Here is a 21760-nt window from a genome sequence, read left to right as displayed (position 1 = left end):
TAGACAGCAGAATTGTGTCACGATATCCCAAAATCACCACATCATCACGATATGATTCCACTGAAAGACGATAAACGATAATATTGAATTACCGCCCAGCCCTACTGGACACTTCTGTCCAAAGCCCCTTATAGTAGTGGGAGTGCATACTTTTTGAGTATGCGTGGCCCCAGTGGGAATTGAACCCCTAACCCTGGCTGTATTAGTGCCATGCTTTACCCATTGAAGTCATACAGGACAACCTATCCACTATCATTAGCCTTTGATTTTGTTTGGTGATATTAGGTCACATAAGGCTCTGATTACACAGGAGGCTTTTTTCCTCCTGCTGAAACGCTAAACGCAGCTGTGAGCGTCGCTAATAACAGGGAGAGCAGGAGAAACATCATCCTCGTTGCTATGTGACTATGAAATCAGCATTAGCTAGTTAACCTTAAGTAACAAAGGGGATATGGAAGAGAAAGTTATTGCTCTGATTCTCTGTCTGACATTGACGTGGCTAAAATTGAGACATGTTCAACTTGGAGCGCCCCAAATCACGCCGTGTCCAAAACACAGAGTGCGTCGTTTGGAGGAGACATGGGCCTGCTGTGATCAAACCATTGAAAATAACTGGAAAACAAAGCCACAGGTGTGTTCAATAAAGCATCCGATGTGATCATGTTGACTAGTTGAAACATGACTGTACTGATCAATCACACGGTCTGCGGAGCATGCAGCACTGCCAGCATCCTGCCTCTCCTCAAGGTCGGTAGATTATGAGGTTGAGTCATGACTTGTAGGAAGTAAACAACTCAACGGTTATTGGCAGGATGGGCCTAGCGGGTTAAAGAGCCCGGACCGTAACAGACGGGTCACAGGTTTGATCTATGACGAAGCCGTGTGCCTCTCATCCACCATGTGTCCTGTCAAGGTTTCCCTGAGGAATACACTGACCCCGATCTGTGATCCCTCCCGCTTGTCAGGACTGAGATGAGACCAGTTTTCCTTGCTCTTGTCAGGGAAACTCAGCCATTTGGTCATTGTTGTCAGCATGCGATAATCTATACACATTGTCTTTCCTCTATCCCAGTATATCCCAGTAGATCATAATACCATAATACCATCCAGTCCTAGGTCAAATAATATTTGCAAATACTTTTTATGATTTGTTTTAGCCTGCTTTGGTGACAGATGGGTGAACAATAAAGGAAAAAATGACGACCAGAAAATTTAGACAACCACAACAAATTATTTGAAAGTCAATTTAGTGTAGTTTTTTATGATTGACAACTTATATTAGTGCCGTCTGAATTGCCCAGATGTGGTAAACCCCACCCATCTGGTACTCCAAGCTGGATAAAACAAGTGTTAAGAATTATTTGTGACTACTGTGTGACCCAGAACTGACACACACACACACACACACACACACACACACTTACATGCACACACACCATTACTAATGGGGAACCCCATCAACGCATAGCACAGCGTTGTCTGACCTCCTCCCTAACCCCGTTCCAACATTAGCATGTTTGTAGCCCAGCGATGCTAATGGCCTAATCCGGAGGAATGCAGCAGCGTCTCCAGAGACGGAGACGGGCTGTTTACAGGCCTGTGGAACATCACTGTGGCTTTTTAAACAGCCCTGCTTCACATGGGCCTGCTGCAGACCGGACGCCACTGGATACACCCCAGTTCCTTCAAATCCAGCTCTGTGTGTGTGTCCATCCGTGTGTGTGTGTGAACGCATGCAAGTTCACGCATATTCATTTTATGCGTGTGTGTGTGTTGTAAATCCATATATTCGGCGTGAACCCCAAGGGCGACGTCCACAACTTTACAACAGTGCAGCTGTGTTGCAGAAGCAGTGAAGTCATGTCAATATTGTGCAATAATAAGACGGTATATAGACTAGGAGGCGGAGCTTAGCGAGAGGAACATGCTAGTGGGGTCCGCACCCGTTCCCATCAAAACCACATATTTTTACATTGCCCGTGAACCAAACGTCAACATCTGTTTTGTGTTTTTGTTACGTTTGCCATTTTGACATTTACATATTTGGGCAGTGTTTTGCTGTTAGCGTAATAACTTTGTAATGCAAACACATGTAAAGAGAGACTGGTAGCAACACTAGTGACTCAGCTACAGCCAGCAATTACCCAGACAGCCTGCCTGTTCATGATTTTATAGGCTTACTGTATAAGTGCTAGCTTGTTGCTGCACACTGGGCTTTAGTTTACTACTGTAGGAGGAATACACACACATACACACACACACACACACACACACACAAACTAACTTGCTGCTAATTTCCACACAGACTAACTTTCTTCACTCTGGGCCTCACTGCACCGCTGTATGGAGAACGTACAGTATATGTACACACACACACACACACAAACTTGTTCCTACCTCTTGGCCTTGCTGCCACAATTGTTTGGAGAATATGTTTATACACACATGCACACGCACACACGCATAGTAACACACATTACTGCTACCCACGGGAAGCTGGGATTTCACTGCCAGCAACACTTTGAGCTTTCTCCAGCAGACTACCCTGCCCTCTCTCCATGGATACAGGCTAAACCTCACCATGGTTACGCTCTTGCCATGGTTACTCTTCCCCAAACGTTGCCGCGGCTCTGTTCTCACCATGGTTACTTATAAACCCTCCCAGCGTTGTTTGATCCCCACGGATATGCTCTCTTACCAATCAAAGACAAACACTTAGCTGCAGGCTGGGCGTCCTTACAGCCTGCCTGCGCTGTCTTTACTGGACTTAATACATCCAAAGAATCTGATTGGTCAAAGACACGCTCCGTCTGTGGCACTAATTTCCCAGAAAGCACGGCTAGTTGTGCTTTACTGGTTGCAATGCCAACCATTCTGGTCACTGATCTTTATTGACAGTGATGTTTTTCTTTTCTCCTGTTTTTTATTCTTATGTATGTTTCCTACTTTAAAAACTTTTCAGACAGTGCACAGCCATTTGTAGCCCTTGTATAAAAAGTCTTAAACACTTGAGGATGTTTTCTGCTATTAGTGGTGTTTCAGCACTGCTGACGATTGCATCTCCATCGAGTAAAGAGTACTCTCTTGGATATTGTTGCTGTATTTTCTAGTGTATAGTTTATCACTGGATTCCCTACAGTTATGGAAAACTTCTGAAAGGTTCTGGAAGTTAAAGTTTTACTTGGGAAAGTTTTAGAAATTTATACATGTTCAGAAGATTTTGGAGAGGTCATGGAAATTTGATCTGTTTTTCTTTCTGTCAGTTAAGCATTTTATGTCAAGCTTGGTAGTTGGTGGATCTGGGAACCTTTTCAAAGGAGTAATTACCCAAATATCAGATTTCTTGTTAACTGAAGTCAAGTCCCAGTTAATAGTTAAAACAACACCTGATACATTCAAATCAGATATTCAACAAATCTAGCAAATGAACACTGACAAATATTGGCTGAAAATTGTGCCTGAGCGGTGTTTGCCTGTGCTAGTTATCACAGTGCATTTATAACGGTTCAATATAGTTATAACAGTGCAGTGTAAAGGTTGTGGCTTCTGTGTGTCACAACAATGTTAAAGTAGCTGAGGGATGTTTATGCATGTGGTTAGGGTTAGTAAGTTTATAGCCGTGGTTTTGCTACCAGGATCACCACTCCACACTGGTGAAGGCTTATCTGAAACATGCGTGCGTGGAATAAAGAATAAAACCTTTTAACCTCGGGGAAAGTTGACTGAGCGCTCATGCTCTTTTTCAGCAATGCAGTGCTTAACATTCATACAGTTGCACACATTCACACCTGAGAGCTGCCCAGTATAACCGCAGTCTTTTATCACTGGCTGCTGAGCTGCTCTACTGGAGCAAAAGTGCAAAATTTCAAGTTTCCGCAGTTTTCCCAGCCGATTAAGGGATTGGAACCGGCGGCCCTCCAGCTACAAGCCTGCCTCTACCTAGACGCTCCAGGCTTAATGCAGCATAGACAACAGTGTGACTTCCATCATTTTCATTACTATAACCTCATGTACCAATCCATGTCTTTTCCCTGCGTTACTCAATTGTCTTGGCTAAATTACCTACCGCTATGTAGAGAAATGTTTATCGATCATGATATATCTCGATATTCTTCAGAGCTTTTGGGTGTTTTTTTCTGCAGCAAGACCCCTGTGTACCTTACTCGCTTGTGCTTTCTTTTTCATACCTTTCATTTCCTTTTTTTTTTGTTCCTTGCTACTTCTTGCTTGCTGGAATCTAAGCGGAATAGATGCTGAATCACAGAGAAGCCGGATCAGATTCAAGCCACTTCTCAGACCCTCTGTCTGGTTTGGCTACTGCTGGCTGAACACACGCGTACAAACACACACCATTCACCATGTAAATGGGGATGTTGAATGTTTTCTTACTTTAAGATATGAAGCAAGGCACACACACACACACACACACACACACACAAACAGCACAGTCACAGTGTTGTTGGGAGTCACAGAGACTCCATTCTGTCCGAGGGAAAGCCTCTGTTTATTCTCCTTTCCTCAGCCGTGTATCAGGCTAAATGAGTCTCTCTGTGTGTTTATTTTCTCAGCCATTCTGGGGTTTATGTTTGGAGGGCTTTGTTGTTGATGGGGACATTATGTGCTTTTGTAAAAAGCATGTATGAAAAATATAGGCTGCTATTTGTGTGTGTGTGTGTGTATGTGTGTGCACACTCGCGGGCATGGGGGGAGGGCAGCAAAATGCCACAAGCATTTCCCACAATGACTGTTTTTCCAGTATATCATACAGCTGCTCAGACTATAATGCCCTATTGTTTTTTGTTTGTGTGTGTGTTTGTTTTTGTCTGTGTCTTTATCTGTGTCTGTGTGTGTCTGTGTGTCTGTGTGTGTGTGTGTGTGTGTGTGTGCAGGTACAATGGCTCTCTGCCCAACGGGGACCGAGGCAGACGTAAAAGCCGCTTTGGACTTTGTAAGAGACCGAAGTCGAATGGGGTCAAACCCAGCACAGTGCATGTCGCCTGCACCCCACAGGCAGCCAAGGTGACACACCAGCACACATACACACACACACCAGCACACACACATACACACACACACATTTTTACTCATCTCATGGACCACAGAGCTGCAGTCACAGAAAAACCACATAACTGCAATTTCGATTTCCGCTTTTTCTTCTTCTTACTTGAACTGAAAGTTTACATGGTCATTTATGTTTCAGGTGAGTTTCATAGCCCTTGGCTCTTTGAAACTTGTTAAAAACCTATTGGATAATTTCAAAAACACACTGGCCTCAATGAGAAAATAAGTATTCTTTTCTCCTTTCCTGGAAAACATGCTCTTTGCAGATGTGTGATACAGCAGATAAAACACACCCAGTGTGTGGTGCAGTCAGCCTTTACTGCTCCACAAACAGCTATTGTGAAAATTTGTTTGCTTTTGTACTATGATATTAAAGTACCGCAAACAATGAAACACACACAGACACACACACACAAACACACGCACCAAGCCAACAAGACAGGAAAAGGATGCTGAAAGAGTATGCATGCTCAGCAAACCTTCCCCGAGTAAATACAAGTCGAAAAAGGAGAACAAAGCAGGTATAAGGCTCTCTCAAGGTTTTAAAAGGCATTTGAACAATGTTTTTTACTGAGCGTTTAACTGGAACACACTGAGGGTTTATAGGAGAAACAAATGTGAGCAGTCCAGTGAAAGGTAACGGAGCGTTTTCTCACAAAGTCCTGGGAAGCACATGTCCGTCTGTTTCCATCTGCAGTTATAAGGCCATGCAGAGATCCTCCAAAGTCTGTTAAATGAACAGGGTTTTTATAAGGGGTGTGTGTGCGTGCGCGAGTGTGTGCTGTGTGAGAACCATTTCGCTTTAACATCTGTACTTAATGGATTCTCAACGGACACGCACTCTCCCTCTCGCTCGCACACGTGAACACAGACACACACACACACACACAGGCAAGGCTTTTAGCTGCAGTAATTGAAAGTGTCTGGAAGAGTGATTGTCCTTGGCTGTCCTGTGGGTGGTCTGGACTTGACCGTTCAGACGTTAGAGCTGTGTTAGGTCTAGCTAGAGACCACACGAGTTTCTATTCTCTCTATTGTTTTCTGCAAGCATCAGTGAGCAGATGTCATAGGTGTCTCTATTAAGTGTGTTGAGGGTTTTTTCCTCTTGTGGATTTTAAGTGAAATGTTCGATTTAAGAGCGTCAAAAGTAAAAGTCTCTTCCCTCCTCTCCCCTTCTCTTTCTCTGTATCTCTCTCCTTCCTTCCTTCCTTCCTTCCTTCCTTCCTTCCTTCCTTCCTTCCTTCTAGGCCATAAGCAACAAAGACCAGCACAGCATCTCTTACACTCTGTCTCGAGTCCAGACGGTGGTGGTGGAGTACACCCACGACAGCAATACAGACATGTTCCAGGTAACGGGCCTCAGCTTTCACCGTTTTACGACCTCATTACTTTTTCAGCACTGCGGCGTACTCACCCATATATGCTTTAAGCAGGGGTAGCTAATAGGGCTGCACAGTTAAGTGTGTGAGCGTGTAATGTGATTTTTAGTTTCCGTAATTAATCACAGTAGATTATTGGTGTATCTGCAATATTGAAAGATGTCTGCTTTACTTGAAAATGGTCAAGAATGTTGATATAAAATGATTTTTGTTCCTCAAATAGAGTCAAAAAACTGTGATTAATAGTCATTATGATAATATCTTGCAATATAATTATTAGCCATAATTATAAAAACCTGACTAGGTATAGAAAAACAATTCCTGTATGTACCATGCTAATTTTTGGCATCAAAAGGCATTGAAAGACATCAAAATCATGGATTGTTGCGATGAAATGTCCTGACATGTTTGAGAAAATATATTGAGCATGATCATATGGTAGTATAGTTATTTTACAATGGTTTACTCTATTGTAAAATAACGTATGCTCTCACTCATCATAGTCTAATATTGTTAGTGTTGTTTTATAATCGTCTTTGAATCCTAAACTTTATTTATATAGCTTTTTTTTAAAACAATTTCCAGAGATGCCCAGTTCTTTGCTTGATTATAGCGGTAACACCCTGGTAGGGCATTCTTCTCTGTGATTATGGGTGCAGTGGTGATGCAGGTAGCTGTCGGGGGCAGAAAAGCACCTATTATCAATGTCTTCAAGGTTATTATGGGTTTCATACAGCAGTTACCGACGCAGGTGTACAGACTGAAACGTTCTCTCCAAGGTAGTCTACGTACATAAGGTTAAAAAAAAGGAGAAAGCACAAAAGTTCGCCAACTACTTCCTTGGCTCTGAATAAAGCACAGCTGGAATGGCTTTATGTATGAATTCGACACACTCTGTACATATGTTATATATTTTTCTGTACATACGTTTCATATTTTTGGTAGATTTTCATGTCATACATATTCTGCTTTCATTCTTTTCTTTGTCACAGTAAGTTCTGCACATCCTAATAATGATGTAATCCATACTTTTGATTCATACATTCTATCTGACATATGTTATGCATAAACATTAACGTATGTTTATGTAACCCTTTCTTGTTTATATTCAATTTTTCTTTGCTGTATCCTATTACTGTTTGCTGTAGCAACAACCCAATTTCCCCATGGGGAACATTTAAGTTTCATCTTATATTATCTCATAGCTGGAACTTGTCTTTATCTTTATTTCTTGGCTGAAACATGTATAAACACATTTACACAACATTGTCTCTCTCTCTCTCTCTCTCTCTCTCTCTCTCTCTCTCTCTCTCTCTCTCTCTCTCTCTCTCTGTCTCTCTCTCTCTCCCTCCATCTCTCTCCACCAGATCGGTCGATCGACAGAGAGTCCCATAGACTTTGTGGTGACGGACACGGTGGCGGGCAGCCAGAGTAACTCAGACACCCAGTCGGTCCAGAGCACCATCTCCCGCTTCGCCTGCCGCATCATGTGCCAGCGCACGCCGCCCTACACCGCGCGCATCTACGCCGCAGGCTTCGACTCCTCCAAGAACATCTTCCTCGGGGTGAGTGCCTTCCCTCTGCTGCCTCAGCGCTGTGCCTCTTACCCGGTTCATGCTTTCACTGTGTGGCTTGACGCGCGTCGACGGGTCCACGTACCTTGGCGTTCATGCTTCTTGCGCTTTCATGACGACCACGCGACTGAAAACTCCAGTACTTTAGTGCCGATGTGGGAAAATTCAGTTCTCGATTCCCCCAGCGAGACAAAAACCCCTCTGGAATTGGCTCTGGTTCCTCTTCGTTGAGCTGATCTTCAACGGAGATGCATCTACGTAACTGTAAGGCCGTCTGCGTTGTTTTGAGTTTTAGGCGGTGCGACTCCCAAATGCGGCCAACTCACCTAGTCGTTTTGGTCGCAGTCATGTCGTCTTGACTGCACACGCTCCGTTCCTAAGGCTTTTGTTTTGACGCATGTACTCCTTACCATGAGGCACTTGCTGTATAGAATTGAAGCTAATGTGTGTGAGTAGGAAAGAGAGAGAAAGAAAGAAAGACTGTAAGAAAGAGGGGATGAAAGGAAGAATGTACCAAAGAACCACAAGGAAGATGGACAGAAAAGTGGAAGAGAGACGTACTAGCTAGACGTACTACGAGAAAACTTTCAGTGACTACTCCCCTCTCAGTGAACTGTTTCTCAGTTTTTGGACACAACAGAGAGTTTCCTGTTTCCCTGCTTTTCTCCCATTACTTTATCTTTCATTTTTTTTTTTTTAAGCAGATAGTATAAGTCACTCAGCCAGAGATCCTAGGTTCTAATCCCAAGTGAGTCAATTTAGCGCCAAACTGGTCGCATCTTATCACAAATTACGTGTTCGTTTAATATCAGAAGCAATCGTCATTCTTTTCCGGCAAATGTAAGACAGTTAAGTAAAAACATGATATATTCAGCAGAGATACAAAATGAGATGCTTTGTCCCCCTCCTGATCACAACCCCTCCACGCCTCCCTCTTCCTTCAGGAGAAGGCTGCTAAGTGGAAGACGTCGGACGGGCAGATGGACGGGCTGACGACCAACGGCGTGCTGGTGATGCACCCCCGCCACGGCTTCACCCAGGACTCCAAGCCGGGCGTCTGGAGGGAGATCTCGGTCTGCGGCAACGTCTTCACCCTGCGAGAGACGCGCTCCGCACAGCAGCGCGGCAAGATGGTGAGAGACGCAAACACGTAACACACACGCCTTCATCCGCTGAAGAGCTTTCCCTTTCACAGTTGGGGGTGTGTTCATGGTTTTTCGCTCGCTTTTTCAAGAAGACCGCATGAGGTTGGGTCGCTTTTTTTTTGTGTGAGCGGAGTAATCGCGACAAAGAAGAGCCGGGGTTTGACAAGGGGGTTTACAACAACAACCACAATGAAAACAGAGAAAGTAGCGGTTGAAAAGTTGGTTGTTGTTGTTACTCTGATCAAACTGGCTGTGCTGCAGGAGTTTCATGTGAGTTTAAGAGAGAGTTGGGCATCCGTACTGTTTGCTGATAGCGGCAGCTGCTCATTATGGAAACAAAGTGCGCACTGCAGGACCTGCTTTCCAAATTATCAGCACACAATGCAGTTGAGAGTAATTTCTGTACAAAAAAGCAGAATAGTGTTGAGCGTACCATTAGAGAATCCAGATGCTTGCTTTCTTTCTTTTTTTCTTTCTTTCTTTCTTTCTGTATTTCTTTTTCTTTCTGTTTTTCTGTATTTCTTTCTGTTTTTCTGTATTTCTTTCTGTATTTCTTTTTCTTTTTGTATTTCTTTCTCTTTCTGTATTTCTTTCTTTGTATTTCTGTATTTCTTTCTGTATTTCTTTCTTTCTGTATTTCTTTCTTTCTCTTTCTGTATTTCTTTCTTTCTGTATTTCTTTCTTTCTTTCTTTCTTTCTGTATTTCTTTCTTTCTGTATTTCTGTATTTCTTTCTTTCTGTATTTCTTTCTGTATTTCTTTCTTTCTCTTTTTGTATTTATTTCTGTATTTCTGTGTTTCTTTCTTTCTCTTTTTGTATTTATTTCTGTATTTCTGTGTTTCTTTCTCTTTTTGTATTTATTTCTGTATTTCTTTCTGTATTTCTTTCTTTCTGTATTTCTTTCTGTATTTCTGTATTTCTTTCTTTCTGTATTTCTTTCTGTATTTCTTTCTCTTTCTGTATTTCTGTCTGTATTTCTTTGTCACCCGCTCTCTCTCTCCTACTCGCTCTCACACACCAACCCTCACACTGACAGACAGGGGAGTTCAGTCGGCAGCCACCGGGGGGTTATGGGGGATGCCGTCTCCATGGCAACCGGTCCGGGTGTCAAGCTATGTGTAACAGGATCTTGTAAGGGGATCCTCCAACTGACGTCAGTACCTCTCCACCAATCGCGGCACTGATTCACCCCCCCCCCCACCACCGTGTCCAATCAGAGCCCGGCCCCTAGTGTGGCCACCTGCAGCGTTTATCTGATTGGATCTGGGCTGTGGGAGTGATGTCACGGGATTTAGCCTGGACTTGAACCAGCAACCTTTTTGTCTACCTGGCGGCCTTTCTAGTTTCTCTTCTCTTCTCTTCTCTTCTCTTCTCTTCTCTTCTCTTCCCCTCTTCTTCTCTGTTCCTCTCTTCTTTCCTCTTTTCTTCTCTTCTTTTCTTTTCTCTTCTCTCCTCGCTCCTTTTCTTCTCTTCTCTTCTTTCCCCTTCTCCTCTTTTCTTCTCTTCTCTCCTCTTCCCTTCTCTTCTTCTTGTCTCTTATCTCTTCTTTTCTCTGCTCCTCTGGTTTCTACTGTTCTGCTCTTCTCCTTTCCTCTCTTTTCTTTTCTCTGCTCCTCTACTCTTGTTTTTGATTATTCTCCTCTCCCTTCCTTTCCTCTCCTCTCCTCTCCTCTCCAAACTTTCCTCTCCTCTCCTCTCCTCTCCTCTCCAAACTTGCCTCCCACGACAATCACATCCAACCAGAAGCACATTGTCAGTGTGTTAGCAGGTCTTTTTATCGGACGTCCCGCCCCCTCCCCCCTCTCCAAGTCTCCCAGCGCAGCACAAATTAACAACTCTCTTATCTCCACCTGCCCTTTAATATCCAGAGGGTTAACCGTGTGTGCAGTAACCACTACTATAGAAACCACTCATTACTTCACAGCCGATTGACAATTAAGATAGATAGCACCTATTTTCATTACGTACGGTAATAGAGCATGATGGGGTCGAACCTTCTGTGTGTTGAATGCACACAGAAGTGGTGACTCCTCGGTCTTTTTGGGTGATGGTGTTGCTAACGTAGAGATGACTTGGGGTTACTGTGGTCGGCAGGTTATGTCAATTTAGCCACTTGTCAGTCAGTGGCTACTGTTACTCAGACTTAAAGATACAATCTAGAATTTATTCTGCAATCAAAACTTTGGGTAGATAGGTCACATATTTTCTTCCGGAGTTTGCAAACGGAAAAATAAGCTCTTTGGAAATTAACTGACCTCAAAATGCAGGTCTGTTTTCTTTACAGATATTACAAACTTGAAACAAACCTGTTTCAGCTTCGTTAACACATCTAGTGTGTTGCTTTTCAACCAAAGCGCTGTCAAGTATACAGCTAAGTGGGATAACCAGCCAGTGTAAGCAAAGGTTAACAACTGAAAGGCATTCTGATTGAATGAGGAAAAAATCATTTCAGCAAGTTCACCAAAAATCTATTGGGCTAGCAGTAGCTTTGTGTGTGTGTGTGTGTGTGTGTGTGTGTGTGTGTGTGTGTGTGTTAATGAGTAGCTGGGCTGCGTAGTTGAATGTTTTTTTATCCCTTGGTGTCCTTAAACTGTTGAAAATGAGATATCCACCCTTTCTAAAAAACGACACACCTACTGAGACAAAAGTGATGGTATGAAATAAGAACTCACTGTTGAATATTCCTGAAGTTATTAACTCTGTTGAGCTCTTAATATAAAATGGTATCCTTTTAGAGGACATAGTTTTTTTTTTATATTAAGCAATGAGTTTTCAGATGGACAGATTCGGCCTTGCTAGTGGGAGAGTTTGCCCTTCTGCAGATTGACACAAGGTTGAAGCCAGTATAATTAGAAATACCTTACATTGCAATTATACACACACACACACACACACACACAGAGTGGGTTCAGGGAGCCTACTGTGGGGATTGCTGTATAAGTATAATGGATGTTGGAAGTATAATGGATAATAGATGTTGAGGAGAATACAGTGTCTGAGGCCCTGCTGCGTTTAATAAAAACACTTTGTGTTGATTAATGATTAGCTCCAGTGTAATTAAATTATAACTGCGTAGAGAGGGAGAGAGACAGACAGTGTGTGTGTGTGTGTGTGTGTGTGTACATGCGTGTGCACTTGTGTGTGTTCTCGCTCGCATCCATGCATGTTTACATGGATGAAATTGATCTAGTGCTCTCGGATCATTACACATCAATCTCCTGATTTATTGATCAGGCCAACAGTTTTTCATATCGTTGTGGCGGCAGCTTAAAGTGATGTTGAACTTTGGTAGTACCTTGGGTTGTGTAGCTTCCTGGCCATGATATAACCCCAAAAAAAGTGAGAGACTTGTTTTTTATATATTGGCAGAATCTGCTTTGTCAAAGTCCTGTCTCACACTTTTTTCTGCCTATTTATAATTATTGGTAAACTCCGATTTCCGGTTTCCTCCGACCGGATTTCAGTATTACACTTGTTCAAACTGCAAGGTTTAATAAACATAAAGAAAGCGATTCACTTAACCACAAAGCAGAATCTGCTTTGTTCACGTTTGTTTATGTGCTAGAAATGTGATTTTCAGACCTGTTCCTCCATACAATGGCAGTGAATGGAGAGAGAAAAAAACACAATTCTCCAATCTCCTGTACTGGAGCAATAGATAACAGAAAGTCACCAATTTTGGGGTTTTATCATGGCCAGGAAACTACACAACCAAAGGTACTGCCAAAGTTCGACGTCACTTTTAAAGGAGCAGACTTGTGACTGGAAGGTTGCTGGTTCAGATCCACCAACAGTCTGGGAAAATGTGGGCAGGGGAAGTGAACGAGTAACATCAACAACTACCAGGACGCCCTCGAGCAAGGCACTACACCCTGAACTGCTCCGGTCGAGCTGCTCGGTAACCAACAGTAGAGGACTGGTCATACTGGGCGGCTCCCAGTGTGAATGTGTGTTACCGCATCAGTTTAAAGAGGGCATTAGGCGAGGCAAGTTTATTTTTATTGCAGATTTCGTACACAAAGGCAATTCAAAGTCCTTTACACAAGATATACAAGACATTAGATAAGAAATACAGGATAAGATAAAAAAAAAAACTGACAACAGCGTGCGTGCTCGGCAGTCCTTCCCTGGATAAATTAAAATCGGGTCGTTTTTTAAAATTAAAACCCTTCACCAGGAGAAACAAATTAAAAGCCTCACCCCATGGCAGTGTAGCACAGTTGCTGCAGATGTGTGTGTCAGCCTGTGGAAATGTGTTTGCCCTTACAAGCAGTGACCTCAGCACCGGCGTAACCATGAGTGATCTCACTCGAAGGCCTCGGGATCCAGCCTGCTATTAGTTCACCCTCCCTCCCCTATATATTTTAGATCTCTCCTTTCTTCCCCCCTCTTTTTCTCTGATTGCAGTAACCGCTCCTGTGTCTTCTTGTTTTTCCCTCCGTCCGTTAGTCCGTCTCCTTGTTATCTAAAAGTGGAATTTCCCAGTGTGTCTTGACGAGGCTAGCAAGCTCAGCGCTGCCTACCGCAACACTGTAGTTTCCCCATCGGCTTTCTGTGCTGCCCTCTGTGCTGTTCTTTCAATTTCCCCCACCCGTGTCATCTTGCCTCCAGCTGTCCGTCCCCAGCCTCCTCCCTGATACACCCCACCTTAGCCAGGGAGACGTGGAAAAGGCTGGGTGTGACTGCCACCTACTGGGCTGCGTCGAGCACTACAAATCTCAGCACTTCACCTTTCTAACAGGCTGCAGTCAGCACAGCTAAAGTGAAGAAAAATGTGGGAAATCTCCAGAAATCCAGAAAGATCACATTGCAGGTTGTCTTGAGTACATTTAGAAGTCCTCTGCCTGGATTATGTCGTTTAATGAGAGTTATATGAGCACAAATTGAAATTAGTACTCAGTTTTCATACATTTAAGTGATTTCATAGTGTGATCTTGCCTTGTCTGCTTTTGCGTTATTCTTTTTAACAAGTGAGTCCACGCCTGTTTGTAGTTTTTCTCTACTGTACAGTAGAAAGGCTGAAATGGAGACAGAGTAGAGTAGACACAGGAGAAGACACTCTGGTTGGATTTGATCCCACACTTAAAGGGGTGTGTGTGGTTTCAGAGGTCTTAAAGGTGCATTAAGTAACCTGTGATCTCTATCGACCTCTGCTGGCAACCACTAGGAATTACAACAACATCGGTCGGTTTAACGTTTCTCCTCTTACGTAAGTCTCTTGAAATTAAAGAGTAACTCAACACCAAACCCAAATCTGTGTAAAGTCTGACAGTGGTGACACCAAAGATCAGGTGTTCAGTTTCTCTTTAAGTAAGTCTCTTGAAATTCCAGTGGACAGAGTTTTTGCTCCAGAACAGAGAAGTAATCGTTGAGTGATTGGTATTGATCAACAACGCTATCAACCCCCCTGCAGATATATTACGGTCAATTGGTTCTGAGATTTGGGGATTTCTGGGAATGACCTGCTGTACTTTTTGGTCTGGTTTATGTCTGTAGTGGTTCTTCCCTCTAACCCTTCCCCTCTCTCTCTACTTTTTTAAAAGATAGTCGGTAACCCGGCCCCTCTCTCTCTCCTCTAGGTGGACACTGAGAGTCAGGAGCTGGTCGACGGCTCGCTCATCGACCTTTGCGGCGCCACCCTGCTGTGGCGCACGGCCGAGGGCCTGTCGCGCACGCCCACCGTCAAGCACCTGGAGGCGCTGCGGCAGGAGATCAACGCGGCCCGCCCGCAGTGTCCCGTGGGCTTCAACACGCTCGCCTTCCCCTCCATGCGGCGCAAGGACACGCCGGACGAGAAGCAGCCCTGGGTCTACCTGCACTGCGGCCACGTGCACGGCTACCACAACTGGGGCAACCACCGCGAGGAGAGGGAGGGCCGCGAGGGCCGGCACAGGGAGTGTCCCATGTGCCGAGCCAAGGGGCCCTACGTGCCGCTGTGGCTGGGCTGCGAGGCGGGCTTCTACCTGGACGCCGCCCCGCCCACGCACGCCTTCAGCCCCTGCGGCCACGTCTGCTCGGAGAAGACGGCGGCCTTCTGGAGTCAGATCCCGCTGCCGCACGGCACGCACACCTTCCACGCCGCCTGCCCCTTCTGTGCCCAGCAGCTGGCTGGAGAGCAGGGCTACGTCAGACTCATCTTCCAGGGACCCCTCGACTAGCTTCCCAGCATCCGTTTGGAGCGGGGGGGGTGGGGTTTCTTGTTTGGACGCTAACCACGCATAGGAACGACGCCCGTAGCTCCCCAGAAACCCAGTTTTGTTTTGTTCTTTCCTCTGCTGTTCTTTTATAAGCTTTTTTCTGGACTTTTCTCTCTCTCTTTCTCATTTTTAAGTGACCTTTATATTGCTTTTTCATGAATGACAACAAAGATTTCTATATTTTCATGTGAAACCAGAGACACAAAAAAAAAAAAACAAGCATACAAAGAACACTGCTGGGTGAGATTTTGTGTTGTTTTTGGCAAAGAACTTTTAACAACAGTATTTATCTATACTACTAACACACCGTAGGGCAAACGTACGGTTTTATTCATGTTTATTGTTGCAATATACATCTGTGTACGTCTATTAGAGCTAACTTAAACAAAGACATTTATTTATGGCCCACAGGAACCATCGCTTCATCCTTTATCTCTGTCAAATATGCCTAACTTCAATACTCTTTAGCATTTTTATTTGAAAACACAGTATAATAATGTTAATCAGATATAAAGTTCTAGGTGTGTTCTGAGGGTTTTGTTCCGTGTCTGTTCCCTCATGTCCAGCTCTCAGATCAGTTTGAGTATCTGACCGCAGCGTCTCGTCGTATTTATACACCCACGTTCCCCGTTTTCTGGTGTGCTCCCACTTTGTGTAACGTGTGTCAACTGTTCGGTTCTACTTCTTTCTCATAAGGCGTCGCCACAGCCTTTCACGTTCAAAGCAATAGATTTGGAATGGAGACTTCCTCCTAAAGCATTATGGGAAACGGAGTCCTCTATGGCGTCTGTGTAACCGGTCAAGCAGCCTGAGCCGGCTGCTCCCTCCCTTTAAGTCCAGGTGGAAAACCTACAAGGCCAAGTACAAGTTTTCTGTGTGTGAGCGCACTGTGAGCATATCTTAGGTCAGCCAGGATACTGTAGCTATGTAGCTAATGTCACACATCACACACACACACACACACATACACACACACACTAACCAGACCTGGGTCAAATACTATTTATTATAGCAGAAGAGGAAAGGAACTCGCATGCTGTCCACACTGAGGCTCATGATGCAAAAAATGAAAAAATGTAACTACATGCTGTAGGTTATTAACAAAGTGCTGCAGTAAACGGTGTTGACAGTGTGCGGTTTGTTTTGCTCGACTGCTGTGCTGCATGTGTGTCGTGTGGGGCTGACGCAGCTGTGGCAGGGCTGCACAGTTACGACGAAAACTATCTTCTTTCTTATTTTGACAGATATTGTGATCGGAATTCTTAATCTTATCAGACTCGATTTGAGAAACAAAATTATTTATACTCCACTTTTGACTGTTTTCAACTACCACAGACACTTGAAATGAAATGAAATGTTTCAGTCTTGCCAATACTTTACAGTGATTCATTGTGGAAGGTAGTTTCTTTATTGACTATAGATGATTGATTGTGCAGCCCAATCAGAGGCTGATAATTGTATACACTCCACCATTTCCAACAGGATTTGAAAATATTTTCATGATTTGTTTAGGCCTGATTACATGCCATATGGGTGAAACTTGCAACATAGGACAGAAAGAGTGCTTTAGACCAGTGATTCTTCACCTTTTTCAAATCAAGGATCCCTAATTTAGTCCACATTAGAGCCACGGACCCATCTGATCAGATGACTATCTGTATTGCAGGTAGACAGATAACAGTGAAACTATGATCAAAACAGTCATTCTTCTACATTCTCTAATCGTGTTAACTTCTTATAAATTAAATAATGGTGACGTTTAACAATTCATCAATTTGCTGCGGACCCCCTGGAACCTCCTCAAGGACCCCTGGTGGTCCCCAGACCCCACGTTGAGAACCACTGCTTTAGACAGTCAAAGTGAAGTATTTTGAAATGAGTTTATTTGCTTCTCCATATGGCTTGATTAATCATTTAGTCTATAAAATGTCAAAAATAATGACAAATGCCCATAAAGTTACCAGAGCCCAGAGTGATTCTTTAAATGTCTTCCTGAGTCTGACCAGCTGCCAAAAAATCCCCTCAAAGTATTTTTAGTTTTATGATATGAAACGGAGAAAAGCAGCAAATCTCAGCAAACGCTCTGTGTTTTTACTTGATAAAGTGACTGAAACATTTAATCGAAAATTATACATTTTATAACTAAAATAATATGACTTATAATCGATTAATTTTCTGTCAGTCAATAATTGTTTCAGCACTACAGCTTACATGAAACTAAACTGAATGAAGAGTCCCGCCCATCTGAGACATTAAGCAAAAAAACTGATTTGCAGCCGTTTGACCCGGGCTTCACACACACACACACACACACACACACACACACACACACACACACACACACACTCCTGCATGGGTTCATTTCTTCAGTCCAAACTTCATACTGAATTTAGTGCTTTCCATGCTGTGTAATGAATTTATCTCCATGGAATTTCCTACGGCTGATTAGTTTTACACTGTGTTCAAAATATCTGCCCTGCCTGCTCTTTCTGTTAAATAGACTGAAAGCTATTGATCCCTTATCGGTTGTCACCTCTTGAAAGCAGAGAGGGGGGAGGATGTAGACGCAGGAGAGCAGACAAGGTAAAGAATATCGATCGTACAAAAGGAGGTGTAACTCAATTTTTATCATAAGGCGGTCCTGATATTTTGGACAGTGTGAAAGCTCAACTCAAAAGTCTCAGTGCGTACACACAATGTAATCTGCATGCCGACTTTCTAATACTCATGCAACTACTGTAGGCAGCAGGATGAGACACACACACACACACACATACACACACACACACACACACTGCAGAAATATTCCAACAGTAAAGCGGCTTTACCGATTTTATCGACTTGTTTGTGTGTGTGTGTGTGTGTGTGTGTGTGTGTGTGTGAGAGAGAGAGTGAGAGATTGTAATTTATGTTCATGAGTAATATGTACTGTATATATTTGTATGTATACAGTATTCCACTTGTGTGTGTGTTTCACCTTTCCACACAGTAGTTAAATTCTCATCAATATTCCCCCCGATGCTCGGACTGCAACACACTAACTCACCTCAGGGAGAAAAAACAATGACCTGTGTCACATCTACACACACACAAACACACACACACACACACACACTCCGCTAAGGTCTTCTGAGGATACCTCATCAATAAAAAGTCTTTATTTAAGTTTCGTGTCTTGCCTTCCCCTGACCCGGCCCCATGTTGTTTTAAGGCACCGTGTCTGTCTCTTTCTGTGGATAAAGTGTGTGAGTTAAGGGCTTCACTCTGTCTGTGTACTGTTCTGTCTGTTATCCCTGTTTTTACACCCAGACATGGCCGCCGCCCCCCCCCCCCCCCTCCTCCCACCCCTCCCTCCACCGCTCCGCTCCTTTCTGGAGTCTCCTCGTGCTTTTTAAAAGGCAAAAGCGTAGAATGTTTCAAACAGTTTTTGTACCAACTTTAAACAATAAAGTTTAAAAGTGACACATTTCCCAGTGTGCCGGGTTTCATTTGCACAGACAATAAATGCATAGATGAGATTAGATTAGAAAAACTTGAATGTCCTCATTTTTGAGTTTGTTTGTTTTGATTGACAGGGAAGAGTTATGTCAACATTCAACACAATTATATCACATGGGAAAATTAAAACTAAACTAAAACTTAATACAGCTTCAGTTTCAGTGCTTTGTTGTCATCAAAACTTAGGTGACACCCACATTTAAAGATAAAGTTCACACCATATAATGCAGCATCAGATGTAAGTGTAAAATGAGTTAAATAATTTAAAAGAAATAAAAAATTGTAATGGGTCAGTGCTGCCATTTGAGTGTTGAGAGGTGCTGGGGCAAATAAAAATCATCAGGTGCTTATCTAAATTTTGACTTGTCAAAGTGGTTTCAAAGCTTTTGAAAGACTAGAAATCACTTAATTAAAAATATAAGTTGCAACTTCAGGCTTCGTTCTCAGTATCATCTGTGCAGATTGGACGTCAGAAGCTTTTTATGGCAAATTATTTCCACTTCTCAAATGAATGGCAGCAAATGTGTCAAATTTGAGTTTCATAAGTAAAGGCAACAACCGTCTCATAAGATGCTGCTTCACAGTGTGGCAGCATGTGGTAACAACAACAACAACAACAACAACAACAACTTCCTTCTGCTGTGGCGATGAAGACAAACTGGATGTTGAAAAATGTGTACCAAAAGGTCCAAAGATTTAGCAAAACTATACAAATTGAACCCTGACATTCTGGGCTCAGATCCGGCCTGGGACATTTTCCTCACTTCATCCTCTCTCTCCCAATCTGTTGACTATCTAATGAAGTCAAAAATACCCCAAAATAATCTTATGAAAAACAACATCCCAATTATTAATCATTTTAATGTTTAATGTCCCTTGTTCTACACTGGTCTCTGTGGCATCTTGACAGCATCTCTTCTATCCAAAAACAGTCGGCCTGCTATTTGAAAAGCTCCCTCTGGTCTGACTCCATCAGACTGAAAGCAGCTGTGGTTTCCTCATGATGACGTCATCAGCAGAGTATTATCCAGCCTCACTGAGCTCTACCAACCCTGATGTTTTTACCTCTTTCATCTCAATTCACTGGCGCTTCTGTCCAGACCTCCAGTAGCCAAATCACTGTCAGGAGTACAAATAAATATTTTTATTCAATGAAATAGAATCCATATATCAAGCTTCAATTCCCGTCTGGGGTCAAAGCCAATAACCTTTAGGGGAACCATGATTTAGGACTGTCTGTTTTCTTAGTTCCTGCAGTAAGAGACATGAGTCCATTGAGTAATATAGAGACACAGACTTTATTCTCAATTCAAACCACTGAAGACCAATTTATCTGACTAAAAACTGTAATTTCTGTAGCCTAAATAAAAGAGAGGCTGCCGCAATGATATTAAAATCATTGCGAAGGAAGTGAAGCTGAATTAGATTTTTTTTAGAGGAAATATAAGGTTGAGTACCGCTGTATCGCCGGGCTGCGCTGCACCGTCTGCTCCCAGGCGCTGTCCCACTACCGGACGGTACGGGGGTTTTGACCTGCTCCGTCTCCGACCTGGGCCGGTTCCCCCCTCCTTAGCCGACCTGCTGGTCCCGGGCTCCCCCAGGAGCACCATGTCGATACCGACCCGAGTGCGGACACCCGGTCAACACAGTCCGGTACAGCGCAGAGCTCCCGGCTCACTCGAACCGCCAACCTCAGCCTCCCGGGGACTTGGATTACAGGCGCGCGCCACCGCGCCCGGCGGGAGGCTGACCTGCAGGTCTGGGTGATGAAGAGGAATGGAGTGACAGGGATTTGGCTGCTTGAAGACAGAAGTGCCTGAATTGAGACGGATGGGGTAAAACTACATTTACGGTTTAAATCTGATGGAGAGTGACATCAGCAAGCGAGCTTTAAGCACAGCCTGCTACTGTGGGAAAGAAGGGATGCTGTCAAGATGCCACAGAAACCACTGTAGGACTCTTGATATTAAACTCTTGATATTAAACTCTTGATATTAAACGATTAATTGGGATGTAGTTTTTTAAAGGCAGATTTTTGCCTTCAGAAAAAACAGGGGGAGTGAGAAGAGGACAACAGACAAGGTCCCGGGTCGGATTTGAACCGAGAACATCAGCTACATGGTGAACACCTCAGCTAACAAGGCCACCAAGACATTACATTTTTATTTTTATTTTTTTCTCTCACAATTTTACAATTTTTTTAAGCTCTGTTCAGTTGCTATTTTCCCTTAAACTGAGGGCATTCCCAACTGTAGCTGTAATCTAATTATTTGTAAAGTATTGTGATTTTCACAGAATGACATCAGACTCCTCTTCATCACCCAGACCTGCAGGTCAGCCTCCCGCCGGGCGCGGTGGCGCGCGCCTGTAATCCAAGTCCCCGGGAGGCTGAGGTTGGCGGTTCGAGTGAGCCGGGAGCTCTGCGCTGTACCGGACTGTGTTGACCGGGTGTCCGCACTCGGGTCGGTATCGACATGGTGCTCCTGGGGGAGCCCGGGACCAGCAGGTCGGCTAAGGAGGGGGGAACCGGCCCAGGTCGGAGACGGAGCAGGTCAAAACCCCCGTACTGTCCGGTAGTGGGACAGCGCCTGGGAGCAGACGGTGCAGCGCAGCCCGGCGATACAGCGATACTCAACCTTATATTTCCATTCATGTAGACAAAGTAATGCTTTTCTGTCATTCAAACAGCCTCAAACCTCTCCACTGAGTTAGTTAGTGGATGTTGGTCAGACTCACAGGTTGATGGCTGCACTGCCTCCTGCTGAAGTGATGAAGGAAATACACAAATAATCTTAGAAATCAGCTAAGCCAAGTTTCCTAATCAAAATCAGAGAGGTGAGGTGAAAAGCCTCACCTACATTAATGAATTATCTGCTAATACTGTTAATGTAGCACACATCAATGAA

General features: G+C 43.7%; 2 protein-coding genes across 2 annotated transcripts in view; one reads left to right on the top strand and one right to left on the bottom strand.

Annotated features, from left to right (window-relative positions):
- The window catches only part of peli1b (pellino E3 ubiquitin protein ligase 1b), a 47230-nt gene extending 30549 nt beyond the window's left edge, over positions 1–16681 (top strand). Inside the window, exons 3-7 of the mRNA XM_078288696.1 lie at positions 4890–5019; positions 6309–6410; positions 7808–8005; positions 8959–9147; positions 14739–16681. Of these exons, the coding sequence (XP_078144822.1) occupies positions 4890–5019; positions 6309–6410; positions 7808–8005; positions 8959–9147; positions 14739–15317 (1198 nt within the window). The 3' untranslated portion in view covers positions 15318–16681. The remainder of the gene's footprint in view (positions 1–4889; positions 5020–6308; positions 6411–7807; positions 8006–8958; positions 9148–14738) is intronic.
- Positions 1–21760, bottom strand: part of ugp2b (UDP-glucose pyrophosphorylase 2b) — a 409818-nt gene that overhangs the window by 336936 nt on the left and 51122 nt on the right. The window lies entirely within an intron of this gene.

Source organism: Centroberyx gerrardi, chromosome 15, assembly GCF_048128805.1.
Source record: "Centroberyx gerrardi isolate f3 chromosome 15, fCenGer3.hap1.cur.20231027, whole genome shotgun sequence".
Taxonomy (NCBI): Eukaryota; Metazoa; Chordata; class Actinopteri; order Beryciformes; family Berycidae; genus Centroberyx; species Centroberyx gerrardi.
This window is presented reverse-complemented; position numbering and strand designations above follow the sequence as displayed.